Here is a 21,413-nt window from a genome sequence, read left to right as displayed (position 1 = left end):
GATTTCTATAAATGTTAAGCTGCTAATATTTTGATGCATTGTGCAATGTGATGAAAATTTTCATTAGGTCATCCTCATGCAAGAATGTAACAAATATAAATTGATCTGGAAAACTAGAGCTGTAAACCAGACATTAACAGTTTTCCAGTGGACAGGTAGACGTTAACCCTGGGTCCATGCTTTAGTGAAGCCCCTGTAGAAAGCCTTTCTGAGAGCCAAATTAAAACCTTAACTCTAAATGAACCGATATGAAAAGAGCAAAGCATGTCTTGCCAATAATTATGAATGCTGTTTGCTGAGATCTTCTATGATAGGGTTAAAGTAATCCATGAAAGAATTATTTTAAGAAATATGACCCTAATGAAACTGCAGATAAGAAAGATAAGGAGGGGTGGCTAGTTGGGTATAATTAAATGATGTTCAATCTATGAGTGATGTGTGCATAAGGCCAATTGAACCTTCTGGGTCACATGTAAGGAAGAGATCTCAATATATTCCTTCTGATGGGAAATGAAATTATGTAAATGGTTTAGTGAGGAGATTGGCTGGTGGGACTGGTGGTCAAAAAGAAGTGACGTGATTGGGTTTTCAAAGAAAGCAGTGTTACTAGTCTAAAATTAAGCACTGCCTATCATTAACAGGTAGGGTGGGAATGTGGTTGACAGTGCTATTGCTCAAAAACATGGCCAAAACTTCTCAGATATACCGACTGTTGGATTCCCTGCTCTGCCTCCACTCCCTCTTCTGCTGGAACCAGTTTCAAACACAGTTGATTTTTAACAGGAGTTGTTGATAAAAATGCTGACTCTCAGCACCTTTACAGTCAGGATAAACTTCTTAAAAATATATTTTTTCATCACACTGTGTTTCCCTTTCGGTTTTTAGTTTTGTCAGCAGTGGGAGCGGCAACAAAAATAAAAATAAAAAAGGAGGGGAGGGTATTGAGGGGGAGGTCTGCAGCTTTTTAAAAATCCAATTCTTCACACTTGTCCCAAAAGGCAACAAAGGACTATCTAAAAGTATCATTTCCCAGAAGGGCCTGTGGGTACCTAAGAAACCAGAACACTGGGGACTAACAATGATTCCTGGGAAAAGCTGATGAAATTGACATTTTATTTTCTCCAAACAGATCAGAATGAAGGATTTCATTGCAGGGAAGAATGCCGGATTCTTGGCCACTCTGACAGGTGCTGGATGCCCCGGAACCCCATGCCCACCCGCTCCAAGTCCCCTGAGCATGTGAGGAACATCATTGCACTGTCCATTGAAGCTACTGCTGCCGATGTTGAAGCTTATGATGACTGCGGCCCCACCAAGCGGACTTTCGCAACCTTTGGAAAGGATGTCAGCGACCACCCAGCTGAGGAGAGGCCCACCCTGAAAGGCAGGAGGACTGTTGATGTGACCATCTGCAGCCCCAAAGTTAACGGCGCTATCCGGGAGGCAGGCAATGGCTGTGAGGCTATTAGCCCTGTCACCTCCCCTCTGCACCTCAAGAGCCCTCTGCCTACTAAGCCTTCTGTGTCTTACACCGTTGCCCTGGCGCCCCCGGCCCGTGATCTGGAGCAGTATGTCAACAATGGCCCTTCTCGTCCCTCTGAAGCTGAACCCCGTGGAGCTGATGGCGAGAAAGTCGTGCATGAGGTCAACCCTATTCTGAAGGAAGGTCGAGACAAAGAGTCTCCTGGCGTGAAGCGTCTGAAGGATATCGTTCTCTAAATCAGTCTTGGGGAAGAAGAGAGAGAAACCATGCTGGCTAGCAAAGAAGCAGGAGCTGATCGTTTTAATTGCTCACCAATGGTTGGTTCTTGAGTGGCTGTATTTCAGAGCTTTCCCTAAATGTATTGTTTATAAGTGACTATCATTCTGTGACAATCCCTCTCGTTTCAACAGGCAGCAGGGGTGTTCCATTGGAGCAAATTAGCTTTGGCTTGAGTTGTTCATGGGGCCTTGATGTTGGGGAAACAGAGACAAATTCAGTTGTGAAAAGTATTATGTATTAAGTGTTTGGATTTATATATTTTTGTATGTCAAAATTATAATAAAAATTACCATTGTTTGTGGAGGATTACATTTAAAAAAAGCAAAAAAAAAAAAAAGCTCTGAACACCTTTAATAGGCTCGCCACTGTTTTGTAGTGTAGACAAGTTAATGGTCATTTATTGTGTACTATTCATTGATTTCAGTGATGTGAAATCAAGCCCCCAAATGGTTGTTTCTGAAGCTCGAGTACTTTCCGATGCCGCTACTTTGCTGTGGACACCCCTGCTTTAAGAACCCTTTTGCTAGCTGTGCTATTGTCATATTTGATATTGCAAATTGCTATGTGTGTGGTGATGGCAAAAGGCTTTTAGAAGTTGGTGTTTTTTCCTTAAAAAACTAAAATAAAACTACAGATAAAAACAAAGTGCAAACAACTGAGACAACAAGTGAATGAGTAACACCACACATATGGATTGAGTACTTGGAGGATACTCACTCACAGAGTCTACCCAGGGAGTGGTTGCTCACCACGTTGCAGGGTATTTTTCCTGACTTTCAGTCTTCTGCCCAGATCCATGATAGATCATTGCAGAAAGACATTTTTGGATATTCTGCTATCTAATTTGCAGCTGTCAGAAATACTGTGCTGAAAGTTTTATGAGATCAATTTTTCTAATTTTCAGGCCCTGAACAGAAAAGTTGCTCCTGAAGTTATCAGTTTCCAGGCTTAGAAATTCCTTATCTCCAATCATCTAAAACTCAGAAAGACTGAATCTATTTTGAGTTCTAAATGAGCATCTTTCCAGACACACACTTCCTGATTCAGTGTTTCCCCGTCACGATTAGAATTAGACTGCAAAGCATGTCATGGGCTGGAATTGAGAACTCCATGTTGCTCTGTATCGTAGGATTATAAATAGGGATAGAGTAAGCAGTACAAAGTGTACATTTAGGAAAAGACAGGTAACAGGTAACAGCATCATTAATTCAATTACTGTGCCTTCTGAATGGAGACACTTGGACACTTGAACTCGTCTTTTTATGACTAACACTTTTTTTAAATTAAAAATGTGAACAGGAAACTATTAAAAATGCTTTACATTTAGCTAACTCTTTGCTGTAGGCTAGGAATACACCTTTTTTATTAACAAGTTTGTTACATTCTTTTTTTGTTTGTTTAACATTCCTCGAACTCCCCTGTTTATTAACTGTCTATTAATATTCACTAGCCAACATAGTATTCTTGCAGCCTAAGAGTTCATTATTTAAAAATAAACAAATATGTCACCTTTGCTCTGCCTTGGTCTTAAAAGAGTTGTTTCTAGAGAAACAAGTTTTGTGGTTATGTTCTCATTTGTTTCATTTTTTGAAATTCAAGAGTATCCAGCAAAAAAAGGCTTAGAGGTTAGAGCACTAAGAATGCAAAAGAGGATTTATTTTCTTAAATTTAGGTAGATAAGTCTGCTCTTTTAAATGTTTTAGTTATTTTTGCCTGAGTTTCTGGCATTATACATTACTAGGAATATTTTCTTTTGCAGGAGGGAGGGTTTTGGGGGGGTGGGTAAGGCAGTGGGGATGGGGTTACGTAGGGGAGAATATTTCTGAAAAAGAAGTTATAATGAAGCTACAAATTCATCCTTATTTCTTATTCAGTGCTGAATACTACCTCATGCAAAATATTGGTGTGGCTGCAAATTTCCCTCTGAAACTGACACAAATAGAAATCAATTACCATAGCATCTTCATTTTGGCTCATTTTATTCTCTTGCTTTTTTCCCCTTTGATTCATTTCATTTTAGTAGTAGATTTTGAATTAGGTATTTATTTCTGTTTGCAAGTGAATAGACTATTTGATTAACACGTTAAAAATTAATTTTTTTCCACTTAAGTTATGATGGCTGCCTGTAGAATTTAGACTGTTCCTCACCTGATCCATCCTGATATCATGTTGTTAGCTACCACCTCAAGGTCACTTTCAAGTCAGATTTGACAGTTTTTGTATAGGTGTATTTCTTATTATGCTCAGTCAGAATGAGGGAGCTGAAAAGATTGTGGCAAGTGGGAGCATTCAATGTTATGTGGCTATTGAGCCAGAGGGGCCACTGGCTGCCATGTCTCTACACTAACCATTTTAAAACAGCCAAGTTTAAAATGGTTAGTGTAACAGTGACATTGATTCTGCTTTTCTCTTGTGTTTTTTTTCCTCCAATTTTTTTTTCCAGAATTCAGTTTTAAGCGATAGACCAATCCTTTTTCCTTCTCAAAAAACTTTGTTCTCAATGGGCAATCAGACATTTTTTTGGCTTCCAAACCCTTTATTGAGCATGTTCAGAGAATTCCCTTCATTAAGAAAATATCTTTTTTTCCCCCCTCTACAGTTGTTTGATGTATACATCCTCCCAGAAGCACAAGTGCATCCTAGGAGGGCTTTGTAAGCTGGTTTTATAGGCAGGCTGTGGCTGCAAATAGGAATTTTGTGTAAGGATCCTAAATTTCTCTTTCGGCTCATGTTTTTCTCCCCTTCTTTTGAGCATGTCTGATGAAAAGCCACAAAGGCCAGAGGGCCAAATATTCTCTTCTTTTCCTCTCTAAACATGTTACACATTTAAGTATGAGGCAGCAATTTCAGTTCCTAAATTGTAGGGAGTTCTATTCCATTTATTCTGATGTCCCTTTTGGGGAGGAGTTGGTGTTGAGACGTGACTTGCTTTACTAATAACTGTTTTGGGCACGTCCCTGAGCAGATGAATGTCTTCATGCAATATAAATGTTTTAGTTTGCATTGATTGATTGCTTTTCCCCAAATATGGGAATATACTACATACAAGGAATAGGAAGAAGGGAGCCATGATGTGTGGAGTCTCTTTTTTCTTTTCTCTATACTGACTAATCTATGAACCTGTTCAGAAGGAAACTAACCATCCCCTTGATTCTCTTAAAGCTAGTAGAGTAAATTATGGCCCACCTTATTGCCCAAATAGGTAATGGGCCAAGGGACCCCGCAGTTCCTGATTTTCAAAGTGTAGTCCCTGGACCAGCAACACCAACATCACTTGGGAACTTGTTAGAAATGGTAACTCTCCATCCTCATGCAGACCAACTGAAGCAGAACCTCTGGAGGCGGGACCTAGCAATCCATATGGATCAGATGCCCACTAAAGGTTGAGGACTAGCTAAAGCACGGGTTGATGGGCCCCGCACTTAGAGTTTCTGGTTCAGTAGGTCTGGAATGGGGCCTGAGTCTTTGCTGATTTCAAAATTCCCAGGTGATGCTGATGCAGCTGGTCCAGGGACCACACTTTGAGTATCACTGCTCCAGTGTAAACCTGCCTAATAGAGCTAATTGTACCTAAGGTGCCCATTTAAACTGATTAGTTGGTGACCCGCTGACTACTAATCAAAAATATTAAAGGAATACAACTTAGAACTCTGAAAATTGGAACCACCCAGAGTGTCATCCCAATAGTGTTACTTCAGCATACAGCTGATTGTCTGAAGGGAATTCAGTTGAACTTTTCGTATAGCTCTATCATATTAACAAGCAAAACAAAAGCAGTTCACTTGAAGCAGCAAGGATAAAGGGCAGTTCTGGGAGAGGCAAGGGTGTAGCGATAGCTTGACTGGGCATTCAGGGTGGGAAAAGGATTATTATTGTACATAATAGAAGTTCTGGCTGGGATTCCAATTCACTTTATGGGGATCATTTTGATGTTGAATGTTCCCCAAAGCATCCTGACAAGTCTGGTCCACTTGGCTCTTTACCCAGGGTAATAAGACCCTGCCTTTGAAAAACTGGCATAAATGAGCTTAAGAAGTCCATTGTATACAGTCCTAGTGTTTGCCTTCTTGGTAAAGTTACATTTAAGGATGTCATTTCATGAGTCAAATTGTATCTGCTGACACTGAAGTGTATTGAGATGTTGTTCTTTAGTTTAAGTATGTAACAAAGTAATATTCAAAGGGGATGTGTGGGGGTGGGGCTGGGACTGGGTGGCTTTATATTGATATGAAATATTCCAGAGCAAAACACATTGTCCTAATGAAGTTATTGCAGCTCTCTTTGTTTTCTTGTGAGGCTGGAACTGGCCTGTGGGTCACATGTTGTGCAAAGTGAATTAATTTCCAATAGAACTCATATTGCTTTTGTAAAACAAAGAAAATCAACCACCTTGTCTGAAATATATATCGTAAGGCGCTCTTGGTAAGGAACAACCCACAAAAACTTGATCTTGATTGGAAAGCACTGTAGGTCATTAGGGAAAACTGATGATGCTGATTGTTGCTCCAGCTGTGTTGGCAATTAAAGATGACCTTGTTACTAACTGAAAGTTGCTGTCAACCTTAGCAAACAAACCAGCTAACACCATTACAGCACTGGTTAAGTAGATTTTTACTGGCACTGGCTGGCGTTCAGCTGAGGAAGGCTAGGATACAGACTTTAATGACCAAGAGCCAGACTAGCTCGAGCTAGAAATTCAGCAACAAATACCTCCTTGTGCTATTTGAATGCTAAGGTATTAGTTGCAAAAGGCTTACGCCTTCGCTCCTCTAGTGAGGGGAATGAGCCTGATGACACTATTACTGTTTACGTGTCAAACCAGGGTGGAAATTTAGAGGGATGCAAGTACAGTATGTCTCATTAAGCAGTCTCTGTTGCTGACTATATGAAGATGAAATTGTTGTATATGCTGATCTGTATGTTATGTACATTTTCACAGTGATTGAATCATTGTAAAAAGAAAAAAGACAAAAAAGAATCACCACTCTCTCTATTTTATGAAGATGATAAAGCAGCTTTATTAAATTATTACAGTTATGTTTTAGACGGTGTTATCTGCCACATTGTTTCCTTTTATCTGGTGGTTCTCTGTTTTCCCCTTAATGTGTTTTCTCTGCTTCAAAAATTTAATGCATTTTAGTATTAAAGGCTATTACGGAAAAATGATAGTTCGGTGAAATGTGTCTCGGAGTGTGTTGGTTGGCTGGGGCGTGGGGGTGACTATAAGGTCCAGGAGGGAACCAGCCCTGGGTGGGCTCACTGATGTTCAGACCTAAAGGATTTCTTTTGCCTTTTTCATTTCACACAATCACCAACTCTCCAACTAAGAGGGGATTCTTCCTTCAGCCAGGCTCCAGTCATTTCCTCAGTACCTCTCTCCTTCCCACCCCAGTCAATACCTTTTTCTGAGGAGGGAGACCCATTCATATCTGGAGTGGTAAACGACTTTCCTGGGTGGTACTTTACACAAGAGCACTAAAACCATTCTTTAAAATAAACCATTTCAGGCCAACTTCACAGTGGGTCTTCTCTGAAGAATTAATTTTAAAAAAGGTGAGAAATAGTAGAGGCTGACAGCAGGGGAAAAGAGAGTTTAAAACAAAGATGACCTGGCTGCCCCTTTGATGCCTTCAGGTTTGAAAGAAGCAACAGGAGAGGCTCTGACTTTGCACATAACAAGGCTGCAGTGAAAGCCCTGACAAGCTTTCTTTATCCAAACTATTATTCTCTGAGACTTAGCACTTGCGCTGTAAGTATTCATTCTGGCTGCAACTGGCAGGAAAAAAAATCAGAGTGGAGGAAAAAAAGGGAGCATGGCAGACCATTTCCAAATACTGCCTTTAGTGTTTAAAGGCTAAGTTGCTTCAGCATGACCTACTCTCTCTGGACAATTAAAAAAAATGATCTCAAGGAAATCCACTGCTTCCCCGGATCTCCATCTTCCTGTTATCTCTACCGACATGTATTAAATTGAGATTGCATCTTATTTCCCAGAATTAGCCCTAAAGCCGCAGCAATAGCCAGCTATTTGGTTCTGCAGTTTAACAGAAAGCAAACATGGACACGGGGGGACACGCAAGTCACATACATTGGTATAGGTGCAGATGTTCACACAGACTCACAGATGTTCATAAAGGTGTATTGGAGGGAGGCTGGTCTGTCACTTGCTTGGAGGGCATTATGTCTTAGAAGGCCATTATGAGTGCTTCTGGGTTAGTCCACACTAAGAGGGCAAAGAAAAGTTTTTTGACTCTCTTCCATCTACCTTTTGTTTTTTGGTCCCCAAAGAAATGGCAACTCCTCCTTTAAAATTAGATCCTTCAAAGAATGAGCAATAAATAAATAAATAAATAAATTCTCATGTAATGAAGGGCATTCACATATGCAACATAGGTATATCCAAGGTCATGGACCACTACTGTGTACCTCTACCTAACATGGGAGAGTGACCAGATTAGAGGCATAACCTCAAAACTATTCAAATTTATAAAACACAATAAAACAAATCATTAAAATAATCCCCTCTTCATTTTGGTTAACAGAGTGCTTTTGACTTACCTCAAATGTGTCACTGGTTTGCTGTGTTGGGAGTCAAGAAACCATGTTGGGAATTGATGCCTAAGAGGGTGTTTTCTGATAGGAGGTGACAGCTGCTCCAGGAACAAAGATAGCACTAACCATTTTTACTATTTTGGTTTGGGGGTAGAGATATGCCTGAGAGAGGAGCATCTTGGATGCACTGCCACGGCTTGTAAGGGGATCAGACCCTTAACCCCCAAAACAAAATTCTCCAGGATGGAAGCAGAGAGGTGTCCTCTTAGAGTTTTGGGTCCTTAACCTTCCTTCATGTTGGCAAATGACCTAGTTGCACATGTCTGACACTGCATTCTTGTACTGCTTTTGAGGTGGAGAAGGAGGCTAGGTGGGAAGTGATACAAGATTCTCTCCATTACATGCAATTCCTGGCTCACTGGCCGTAACCCCATCCCACTCTCTCAAGGATCAGTGCACTGCAGGGAGTCCATTGGGCCCTGTTAGGAACACCTGCTGTTTCTGCCTGGAAGTGAGGCGGGAGCTGGGCTAATGGTCCCAACACTTCCCTACTCTCCTTTTCTGTGTGTTTTTGCGTCTTGACTTTCCTCAGGTGCCCAAAGCCTGAATTTCTTTTAGCTGTCTAGGTTTTCCAGTATACCCCATCTCCCCAACCAGAGGTCTCATCTCTCTTGTAAGGGTCTCCCTACTTCCCTCTCCACTTTATCTCTAAAATTTAGCTGAATCCCATCTCTTCTATGATTTTTCTCGGCTAGGGTTTAAGGGAGTCAAACGTTTATTGAGCACCTATTATGTACCAGATGTTTTGCAAACATCATCTCATTTTATCCTCACAGTAACTTTATGTAGTAGATGATGCTATCTCCATTTTATACACAAGTAAATTGAGGCTTAGAGAGCTTAGGAGACTTGCCCAAGGTCACACGACTACTAAGTAGCAGAGCTACAATTGAAAACCATGTCTATCTACTTAGAAATTATCACTCTTCTCAACTACTCTTAAGGGACAAATAATCAACCTGGTAAGTTCTTCCTTACTAGAGTATTAACAATGGATGCTAATATCTTAAGGCATTTATCCATCTGAAAAACATATCGACATTTTAACTGAGATTTTTGTGAACTCAGTGTCATGGTCCAAAGAAGTGATTGCAGCAGTGGGATTTTTAAGCCAGGGGTCTTTTGATCAGCCTCATAGGCAACTCCCTACTCCTTCTATAGCCAGTACCTGCCTTTCAAGTTGCATTAGTCATGCACGACACAACTATGGCTCCTTTTAGAGTCTGTGCACACTAGCTAGTCAACAGCCCTTGAAATGAAGGTCTGGTAACCCTATGTTCATCTGTCCCTCTGGGTTTCAAGCAATCTGTCAAGGATGTATTCATGTGTGTTACAGGTCAGCACAGCTGGAGTCAATCCCAATATATGTTTACAACAGGCCTTGGTGACTTTTTTAGGTCCAAAAAGTTGGTTGAAAGTGAGGTAGGTTGAAGGCTAAAACAGGGTGGTAGTGAGGGTGGGGATGGGCGGCATACTTGAAAAGAAATTGAAACACAGGCTATTGCAAAGAAAGATATCAAGGAGTCAGAAAAATTAGCTGAGAAAAGTGGCTGCATCAGTTGTGAACACTTGGCCACCAGAGGCCTAGGAATTTGTTCCCATGCCTGCCTCATTGTTCAAGTGGGGTCGAAGAGGTGTTGAGAGGCCCCCAAAGGCCCTTTATCTGGTCCTTCTTAGTCAGCAAGGGCCTTAACACGGAGCTAAACTAGGAAGTGAAGTCAGACAAAGAAAAATGGGAAGGGAGGAGAGGAATGATCCCAATTACATGCATGAAGTTTTTGGTAATGAATATACCAGTTTCCCCAAAAGGAGGCCTTGATATAAAGAATTTAAAGACAAACCCATTTTAAAATTCCTGTTATTGAAATGATCTTGTCCAGTTTGCCTCAGTGGTCCAAAACTTAGTCTGGGATATAGTTCTTTAGGATTTTGGATGTCAGAATTGAGTTACAGGGAATGCTATGCATTGAGATGTTTTACCAACACTCTTCTAGCATTCATTTTTTTTCCTTCTAGCAGAAAAATATGGAGTGTCAGAGACCAAGACAGAGGCATTTTATGTCCCCAAATTAATACAGAGGAGCTTTTCCCCAAATATCTGATAAGCTTTCCTCTGCCACCACTGTGATCCAGGCCACGGCATCCCTCATCTGAATGACTGAAATAGTCTCCTAATTTGCCTCCTCTCATCCACCCTGCCTCTATTTATCACATTCTTCACACTGTAGCCAGAAAGATAGTGCTTAAACAAAATGCTGGTTAAATCACAACTCTGCTTAAAACCTGTCAATGGTTTTCTTAAGATGAAGTCCAAACTCCTTAATATGGACAAGAGTGCTTTTCAATTTGGGGGGATTGCGCCCCATAGTAAGAAATGCATTTTGCATGATGACTCAGTATCACACACACACATAAGTAAAACAAACATTTCACAAACAATTATCCTTGTTACCTGCAATGCACTCAGAGATTTTCTATTCAACTCTGTATGCCAACGATCAGCAAACTTCTTCTGTAAAGGACCATATGGTATATATTTTAGCCTTTGTAGGCTGGATGATCTCTGTTGCAACTACTAAACTTTACTGTTGTAGTGGTGTGTACAAGTATTTTTGTTTACAATTCCCAGGACTTTGTGCATTCCCCAAAGATCCCCCAGTTTTCACATGCAGAGCAACTCACCCCCAATCCCGAGTAGTAAGCGCTCTAACTAGAGATATTTCAGTATCATACAGTGCCTTACTCATAGGCCCAGATCTTGAGACGCTCCATACCAGTGTCCCCTTTATATGTCATACTTCTTATTTTCTATATTTCTTCCCCTTGTAGTACAACTGAAGTGTTTACCTAACCTCAATTAGCAAGCAATGAGCTAGAAAATAATTTTCACGATCACTAAAGAGAGAAAAAAACCCCAGTCAATCAAAACAAATTCTATCTCTTTCTCTCTTTTTCTTTCTCAATATATACAATGGTCACATCTATGTATGCAAATAAGTACATACATATACATGACAAGTAAAGCACAGTTTAACATAAATTCAATCTCCAAGCCAACTTCACAAAATGAATCTTTTCAAAGAACACACCTCAGAGGAAGAAAGAGACACTCTTGTTTCATAGCACATTAGCTTGAATTTTCAGATGATGTTACCTACACACTTCACAAGTTTTGAGGAGAATATTGAAGCTTGAATCTTATAGTTAGCTGTATAGTTTTTTCCTACATTTTTTCTCTCATTTTAGTGCTTACCATTGTGTCTGAGAAATTGAGCTAGCTGTTTTCCTCTTCAGCCTGTCTCTGTCTTTCTTCAAGGATTAAGCCATCTCTGAACTTCATAAGAAATCTAGCTGTGTCTACCCTCCTTCTCTCTGAGCCTCATGTACCATAACTCTACTTCTGCAACCCTAGGCCCATTGCACATAGCACAAGCTTTGAGGGGCCTCAGAAAGCATTACCTCTGAGTGCTTGCTGAGTACCAGACTTCTTGAAGAGTGGTTTGACAGTGGGATGGACATTGGGGAGAATAAGTGGAAGACTCTTGCTATAATTTAGGCATGAGGTATGAGGACCTGAATTAGGACAGTGGCAGTGGTACTAGAAAGAAAACTTGGCAGATCTTATTATGTGATTGGTGGTTAAAGGGCAAGAATGAGAAAAAAAGAGTTGTTAAATGGGAGAATTTATAATGGTCTGATTATAGGAAGATGATGATATAATACCACTTCCTACCCTATCCTTCAACCTACAGTCCCACCAACACCAACACACACCCACAGAGACATATATATGTACCTACTGTGGTTTCTGATTCATTCATTTAGCCAACAAATACTAATCGAGCACTCACTATATGATAGGTAGTCTGTTAGGTGCTAGGGATATACTAATGAACAACATAGACAAAAATCTTTGCCCTTATGGAGTTTACATACTGTGAGGAATACAGACAATAAGATAAATGAGTGCAATATATGTTATGTCAGATTGCGATAAATGCTAAGGAGAGGAAAACAATCAATCAGGGAAATAAGATACTCTTGGGTGTTACTGAAATTTTAGTTAAGGCAGCCAGAGAAGGCCTCACTGAGAAAGTAATTTTTGAATAAAGACCTAAAGAAACAATTAGTAGCCACATGTGTATCTGGTCCAGAGATAGGAGGCATCTTCAGGTTTGAGCAGAGCAGTAATCTGGCTCAGAAATTTAACAGTATCACTGTGACCAATGGACTGCAGAGGGTCAAAGTCAGAGGCAGAGGGACCAATTAGGAGGCTACTACAATAATCCAGGCCAGAGAAAATGGTAGCTTGAATCAGGGTGATGGCCATGGAGAGGGTGAGAAGTGATCCAACCTGGATACATTCTTCACTGACTCTTTGTAGCCAAAAATGAGGATATCAATATCAATAAATAATAAAGGCTGGAGAGAGGCAAGAACAATTGTAAAATGCTGGGGAGGTAAGAGGTCCTGGTAGGTGAGACAGAATAGGCAACGGGGAGTGGAGGAAAGATAATTGTGAGAAATAAAATTAGGGCCATGTGGGAGAGAAAAAGCAGGCAGTTAGAATGTGTTTGAAATCAGTTTTCAATATCAGATGTTTCTGATTATACAGACTGCACAGTAACCAGGCCTTTTGCAGTGTCTATCACCTTGTAAGGTAACGTGATTTGCAGCATTTTGAAATAATGAAACTGTTCTTTTTTTATACGTATAGATTAGGGAGATACTTGTTTTTCTCTAAGATAAATGAGGCAAAAGGAAATTCTAATTGGCCCTGGGAAAATTAATTAATGGGTCAGAACAGCCCCATCCTTTTTTTTTTATTTGAGCAGTATTCCCTGCATGAATGGATATAGGCAAAATCCCCTCTCTTCTCTGCTCTCCAATCATCAAATGTATGATGCTACTGCTGGAGTTCAGGACCATCTAGACAACTTAGAATTCCTTCCTGTTGGTAGAAGCCTGGAAGCAAAGTAAGAAATACCTGAAAATTGTTTGGGCCTTGAATTTTTGAATTGTATTGTGAAAAATTTCAAACATACATAGTAGTTGAGAGAATAGTATAATTAATGTGATATCCACATCATACAGCTTTAATAATTGTCAGTACACTTGGGCTTTATATTTCACAGAGAATAAAGGAGAATTGGAACCCTGGGTAGACTGTGTCTTTTGGAATGCTGACATTTTTATTTCCCTGCAATCAGAAGATTCAGAGTATAGTCTGGCCCAGAAATAGGAGACATCTCCAAGTTTTGCAGACTGAAGAACATCCAGGGGCAGAGAGAAGGAAAATGATAACTTTTAGAATTAGGAAAAATCTACTAAGGAAAAGTACAAAGCCCTGAGCTGCTGGTGGAGTGCAACCCTCTAGAGGTTATGAGGTTGGCATCTAATGGTTAACTTTTCTCTCCCCAAAGTTTTCAGCTCAGTTTACTCATTCTACTTGGGGTGTTTCCTCTTTTTCTTTTGAAGAAGCATTAGCTCATTGTTATATTTCAGCATTAAAAATGCATAGGAAAAGTAATTTACTTTGCAAGTAGTTGTTTTTCACTCACCACTTTTTTTTTTTTGCAGCATGTTGACTTTTAAAAGTTCAAGCTCTTTTTTTGTTGAAAGATGTAAGGTCTTTACAGTTTACTGTAGTATTTTCTCATAGGAAAAAATGTCACACTTAACTTTGCACCATCTTCAGTTTTCTTATCCCTGAAACTTGATTGCATTGGAGACAAAAAAGCTGTGTGTATGTGTATTTGTGTGTTTGTGTGTGAGTGTAATTATGTGAGTGTGTGAGTTTGGAGAAGGGTGCTTAGATGGTTCTAGGATGGGGTAAGTGAGAGGGGGAGTACCTATAAAAGTTTACTTTCTTTTGATCAGTAATTGTTGCCAATAAGTGATCCAACTGATAACACATACTTTGGCTTACAAAATAGCCAGTTTAAAGAGACCTTCAAGATGGCGGAGGAGTAAGATGTGGAGAGGACCTTCCATCCCACAAATACATCAGAAATACGTCTACATGTGGAACAACTCATACAGAACACCTACTGAACGCTGGCAGAAGACCTCAGACTTCCCAAAAGGCAAGAAACTCCCCACATAGCTGGGTAGGGCAAAAGAATAGAGACAGGACCTGCACCTCGAGGAGGGAGCTGTGAAGGAGGAAAAGTTTCCACACACTAGGAAGACCCTTCACTGGCGGAAATGGGGGGTGGCGGGGGGAAAGCTTCAGAGACACAGAGGAGAGCACAGCAACAGGGGTGCAAAGGGCAAAGTGGAGAGATTCTCGCACAGAGGATCGGTGCGACCAGCACTCACCAGCCCAAGAGGCTTGTCTGCTCACCCGCCGGGTCGGGTGGGGGCTGGGAGCTGAGACTCAGGCTTCTGAGGTCAGATCCCAGGGAGAGGACTGGGGTTGGCTACGTGAACACAGCCTGAAGGGGCTAGTGTGCCAAAACTAGCCAGGAGGGAGTCTGCGGAAAAGTCTGGAACTGCCTAAGAGGCAAGATACTATTGTTTTGGGGTGTGCGAGGAGAGGGGATTCAGAGCACCGCCTAAATGAACTCCAGAGACAGGCGTGAGCCGTAGCTATCAGTGTGGACCCCAGAGGCAGGCATGAAATGCTAAGGCTGCTGCTGCAGCCACCAAGAAGCCTGTGTGCAAGCACAGGTCACTATCCACACCTCCCCTCCCGGGAGCCTGTGCAGCCCGCTACTGCCAGGGTCCTGTGATCCAGGGACAACTTCCCCAGGAGGACACACGTCATGCCTCAGGCTGTTGCAACATCACGCCAGCCTCTGCCACCGCAGGCTCGCCCCGCATTCTGTACCCCTCCCTCCCCCTGGCTTCAGTGAGACAGAGCCCCTTAATCAGCTGCTCTTTTAACCCCATCCTGTCTGAGCAAAGAACAGACACCCTCAGGTGACCTACATCTAGAGGCGGGGCCAAATCCAACGCTGAACTACAGGAGCTGTGTGAACAAAGAAGAGAAAGGGAAATCTCTCCCAGCAGCCTCAGGAGCAGCGGATTAAATCTTAACAATCAACTTGATGTACCCTGCATCTCTGGAATACCTGAATAGACAAGGAATCATCCCAAAATTGAGGTGGTGAACTTTGGGAGCAACAGTAGACTTGGGGTTTGCTTTCTGCATCTAATTTGTTTCTAGTTTTATGTTTATCTTAGTTTAGTATTTAGAGTTTATTACCATTGGTAGATTTGTTTATTGATTTGGTTGGTCTCTTCCTTTTGTTTTTATATATATTGATATATACATATGTTTCCTTTTTCTCTTTTTATGAGTATGTATGTGTATGCTTCTTTGTGTGATTTTGTCTGTATAGCTCTGCTTTTACCATTTGTCCTGGGCTCTGTCTGCCTGGTTTTTTTTTGTTTTTGTTTTTTGTTTGCTTTGGGTTTTTTTTTTTAGTATAGTTTTTAGTGCTTGTTATCATTGGTGGATTTGTTTTTGGGTTTGGTTGCTCCCTTCTTCTATTTTGATTTTTAATAATTAAAAAATTTTTTTATTTTAATAACTTTCTTTTCTTTCTTTCTCTCTTCATTCTTTCTTTCTTTCTTTTTTTCTTCCTTTTCTTCTGAGCCATGTGGCTGACAGGGTCTTGGCACTCTGGCTGGGTGTCAGGCCTGTGCCTCTGAGGTGGGAGAGCTGAGCTCAGGACATTGGTCCACCAGAGACCTCCCGTCTCCACATAATATCGAAAGGCGAAATCTCTCCCAGAGAGAGATCTCCATCTCAACACTAAGACCCAGCTCGACTCAACGACCAGCAAGCTACATTGCTGAACACCCTATGCCAAACAACTAGCAAGACAGGAACACAACCCCACCCATTAGCAGATAAGCTGCCTAAAATCATAATAAGGTCACATACACCCCAAAACACACCACCAGACGGGGTCCTGCCCACCAGAAAGGCAAGATCCAGCCTCATCCACCAGAACACAGGCACCAGTCCCCTCCACCAGGAAGCCTACACAACCCACTCAACCAAGCTTATCCACTGAGGGCAGACATCAAAAACAACGGGAACTATGAACCAGAAGCCTGGAAAAAGAGACCCCAAACAAAGTTAAGTTAAGAAAAATGAGAAGAAAGAGAAATACACAGCAGGTGAAGGAGTAAGGTAAAAACCCACCAGACCAAACAAATGAAGAGGAAATAGGCAGTCTACCTGAAAAAGAATTCAGAGTAATGATAGTAAATATGATCCAAAATCTTGGAAATAGATGGAGAAAATACAAGAAGCATTTAACAAGGACATAGAAGAATGAAAGAGCAAAAAACAATGATGAACAACACAATAAATGAAATGAAAAATTCTCTAGAAGAAATCAATAGCAGAATAACTGAGGCAGAAGAACAGATAAGTGACCTGGAAGATAAAATAGTGGAAATAACTACAGCAGAGCAGAATAAAGAAAAAAGAATGAAAAGAATTGATGACAGTCTCAGAGACCTCTGGGACAACATTAAATGCACCAACATTCGAATTATGGGGGTCTCAGAAGAAGAAGAGAAAAACAAAGGGACTGAGAAAGTATTTGAAGAGCTTATAGTTGAAAACTTCCCTAATATGGGAAAGGAAAGAGTCAATCAAGTCCAGGAAGCACAGAGAGTCCCACAGAGGATAAATCCAAGGAGGAACACAGCAAGACACATATTAATCAAATTATAAAAAATTAAATACAAAGAAAGAATATAAAAAGCAGCAAGGGAAAAACAACAAATAACATACAAGGGAATCCCCATAAGGATAACAGCTGATCTTTCAGCAGAAACTCTGCAAGCCAAAAGGGAATGGCAGGACATATTTAAAGTGATGAAAGGGAAAAACCTACAACCAAGATTACTCTACCCAGCAAGGATCTCATTCAGATTCAATGGAGAAATTGAAACCATTACAGACAAGCAAAAGCTAAGAGAATTCAGCACTATCACACCAGCTTTACAACAAACGCTAAAGGAACTGCTCTAGGCAGGAAACAAAAGAGAAGGAAAAGACCTACAATAACAAACCCAAAACAATTAAGAAAATGGTAATAGGAACATACATATTATAACTACCTTAAATGTAAATGGATTAAATGCTCCTACCAGAAGACATAGACTGGCTGAATGGATACAAAAACAAGACCCGTATATATGCTCTCTACAAAAGACCCACTTCAGGCCTAGGGACACATACACACTGAAAGTGAGGGGATGGAAAAAGACATTCCATGCAAATGGAAATGAAAAGAAAGCTGGATTAGCAATTCTCATATCAGACAAAATAAACTTTTAAATAAAGCCTATTACAAGTGACAAAGAAGGACAATACATAATGATCAAGGGATCAATTCAAGAAGAAGATATAACAATTGTAAATATTTATGCGCCCAACTTAGGAGCACCTCAATACATAAGGCAAATGCTAACAGCCATAAAATGGGAAATCGACAGTAACACAATCATAGTAGGGGACTTTAACACCCCACTTTCACCAATGGACAGATCATCCAAAATCAAAATAAATAAGGAAACACAAGCTTTAAATGATACATTAAACAAGATGGACTTAATTGATATTTATAGGACAGTCCATCCAAAAACAACAGAATACACATTCTTCTCAAGTGCTCATGGAACATTCTCCAGGATAGATCATATCTTGGGTCACAAATCAAGCCTTAGTAAATTTAAGAAAATTGAAATCGTATCAAGTATCTTTTCCGACCACAACGCTGCGAGACTAGATATCAATTACAGGAAAAAATCTGTAAGAAATACAAACACATGGAGGCTAAACAACACACTACTTAATAACCAAGAGATGACTGGAGAAATCAAAGAGGAAATCAAAAAATACCTAGACACAAATGACAATGAAAACACGATGAACCAAAAGCTATGGGATGCAGCAAAAGCAGTTCTAAGAGGGAAGTTTATAGCAATACAATCCTACCTCAAGAAAGAAGAAACATCTCAAGTAAACAACCTAACCTTACACCTAAAGCAATTGGAGAAAGAACAAAAAACCCCAAAGTTAGCAGAAGGAAAGAAATAATAAAGATCAGATCAGAAATAAATGAAAAAGAAATGAAGGAAACGATAGCAAAGATCAATAAAACTAAAAGCTGGTTCTTTGAGAAGATAAACAAAATTGATAAGCCATTAGCCAGGCTCATCAAGAAAAAAAGGGAGAAGACTCAAATCAATAGAATTAGAAATGAAAAAGGAGAAGTAACAACTGACACTGCAGAAATACAAAGGATCATGAGAGAGTACTACAAGCAACTCTATGCCAATAAAATGGACAACCTGGAAGAAATGGACACATTCTTAGAAAAGCACAACCTTCTGTGACTGAACCAGGAAGAAATAGAAAATATAAACTGACCAATCACAAGCACTGAAATTGAGAGTGTGATTAAAAATCTTCCTACAAACAATAGCCCAGGACCAGATGGCTTCACAGGCGAATTCTGTCAAACATTTAGAGAAGAGCTAACACCTATCCTTCTCAAACTCTTCCAAAATATAGCAGAGGGAGGAACACTCCCAAACTCATTGTACGAGGCCACCATCATCCTGATACAAAAACCAGACAAAGATGTCACAAAGAAAGAAAACTACAGACCAATATCACTGATGAACATGGATGCTAAAATCCTCAACAAAATACTAGCAAACAGAATCCAACAACACATTAAAAGGATCATACACCCTGATCGTGTGGGGTTTATCCCAGGAATGCAAGGATTCTTGAATATACGCAAATCAATCAATGTGATAAACCGTGTTAACAAATTGAAGGAGAAAAAACATATGATCATCTCATTAGATGCAGAAAAAGTTTTCGACAAAATTCAGCACCATTTATAATAAAAACCTTCCAGAAAGTAGGCATAGAGGGAACTTACCTCAACATAATAAAGGCCATATATGACAGAGCCACAGCCGACATCGTTCTCAATGGTGAAAAACTGAAACCATTTCCTCTAAGGTCAGGAACAAGACAAGGTTGTCCACTCTCACCACTGTTTTTCAACATAGTTTTGGAAGTTTTAGCCACAGCAATGAGAGAACAAAAAGAAAGAAAAGGAATCCAAATCGGAAAAGAAGAAGTAAAGCTGTCACTGTTTGCAGATGACATGATACTATACATAGAGAATCCTAAAGATGCTACCAGAAAACTACTAGAGCTAATCAATGAATTAGGTAAAGTAGCAGGATACAAAATTAATGCACAGAAGTCTCTTGCATTCCTATACACTAGTGATGAAAAATCTGAAAGAGCAATTAAGGAAACACTCCATTTACCACTGTTACAAAAGGCATAAAATACCTAGGAGTAAACCTACCTAAGGAGACAAAAGACCTGTATGCAGAAAACTATAAGACAGTGATGAAAGAAATTAAAGAGGATACAAACAGATGGAGAGATATACCATATTCTTGGATTGGAAGAATCAACATTGTGAAAATGACTATACTACCCAAAGCAATCTACAGATTCAATGCAATCCCTATCAAACTACCAATGGCATTTTTCACAGAATTAGAACAAAAAATTTCACAATTTGTATGGAAACACAAAAGACCCTGAATAGCCAAAGCAATCTTGAGCAAGAAAAATGGAGCTGGAGGAATCAGGCTCCTGGACTTCAGACTATAGTACAGAGCTACAGTAATCAAGACAGTATGGTACTGGCACAGAAACAGAAATATAGATCAATGGAACAGGATAGAAAGCCCAGGGATAAACATACGCACATCTGGTCACCTTATTTTTGATAAAGGAGGCAAGAATACACAATGGAGAATAGCCTCTTCAATAAGTGGTGCTGGGAAAACTGGAGAGCTACATGTACAAGAATGAAATTAGAACACTTCGTAACACCATACACAAAAGTAAACTCCAAATGGATTAAAGACCTAAATATAATGCCAGACACTATAAAACTCTTAGAGGAAAACATAGGCAGAACACTCTATGACGTAAATCACAGCAAGATCCTTCTTGACACACCTCCTAGAGAAAGGGAAATAAAAACAAATTTAAACAAATGGGACCTAATGAAACTTAAAAGCTTTTGCACAGCAAAGGACACCATAAACAAGATGAAAAGACCACTGCCATAATGGGAGAATATATTTGCAAATGAAGCAACTGATAAAGGATTAATCTCCAAAATTTAGAAGCAGCTCATGCAACTCAATATCAAAAAATAGACAACCCAATCCAAAAATGGGCAGAAGACCTAAACCGACATTTCTCCAAAGAAGATATACAGATTGCCAACAAACACATGGAAGGATGCTCAACATCACTAATCATTAGAGTAATGCAAATCAAAACTACAATGAGGTATCACCACACACCAGTCAGAATGGCCATAATCAAAGAATCTACAAACAATAAATGCTAGAGAGGGTGTGGAGAAAAGGGAACCCTCTTGCACTGTTAGTGGGAATGTAAATTGATAAAGCCACTATTCAGAACAGTATGGAGGTTCCTTAAAAAACTAAAAATAGAACTACCATACAACCCAGCATTCCCACTACTGGGCCTATACCCTGAGAAAACCATAATTCAAAAAAAGTCGTGTACCTCAATGTTCATTGCAGCTCTATTTACAATAGCCAGTACATGGAAGCAACCTAAGTGTCCATCAGCAGATGAATAGATAAAGAAGATGTGGCACGTATATACAATGGAATATTACTCAACCATAAAAAGAAATGAGATTGAGTTATTTGTATTGAGGTGGATGGACCTAGAGTCTGTCATACAGAGTGAAGTACGTCTGAAAGAGAAAAACAAACACCATATGCTAACACATATATATGGAATCTAAAAAAAAAAAAAGTTTCTGAAGAACCTAGGGACAGGACAGGAATAAGGACGCAGACGTAGTGAATGGACTTGAGGATACGGGGAGGGTGAAGGGTAAGCTGGGATGAAATAAGAGAGTGGCATGGACTTATATATACTACCAAATGTAAAATAGGTAGCTAGAGGGAAGCAGCAGCA

The 21,413-nt window shown here is 40.0% G+C and overlaps 1 protein-coding gene across 3 annotated transcripts in view; it reads left to right on the top strand.

The window, feature by feature from the left end:
• The window catches only part of PCDH19 (protocadherin 19), a 118,599-nt gene extending 104,101 nt beyond the window's left edge, over positions 1–14,498 (top strand). For all 3 annotated transcript variants that reach the window (XM_082447520.1, XM_082447519.1, XM_082447521.1), the window contains one exon: positions 1,130–14,498. In XM_082447520.1, coding sequence (XP_082303646.1) covers positions 1,130–1,719 — 590 coding nt within the window. In that variant the 3' untranslated portion in view covers positions 1,720–14,498. The remainder of the gene's footprint in view (positions 1–1,129) is intronic.
• Positions 14,499–21,413: the final 6,915 nt, after the last annotated feature.

Source organism: Balaenoptera physalus (genome assembly GCF_965194825.1).
Source record: "Balaenoptera physalus genome assembly, chromosome: X".
In the NCBI taxonomy this organism is placed as follows: Eukaryota; Metazoa; Chordata; class Mammalia; order Artiodactyla; family Balaenopteridae; genus Balaenoptera; species Balaenoptera physalus.
The sequence above is the reverse complement of the archived record's forward strand: the minus strand, read 5'-3'. Positions and strand labels throughout refer to the sequence as shown.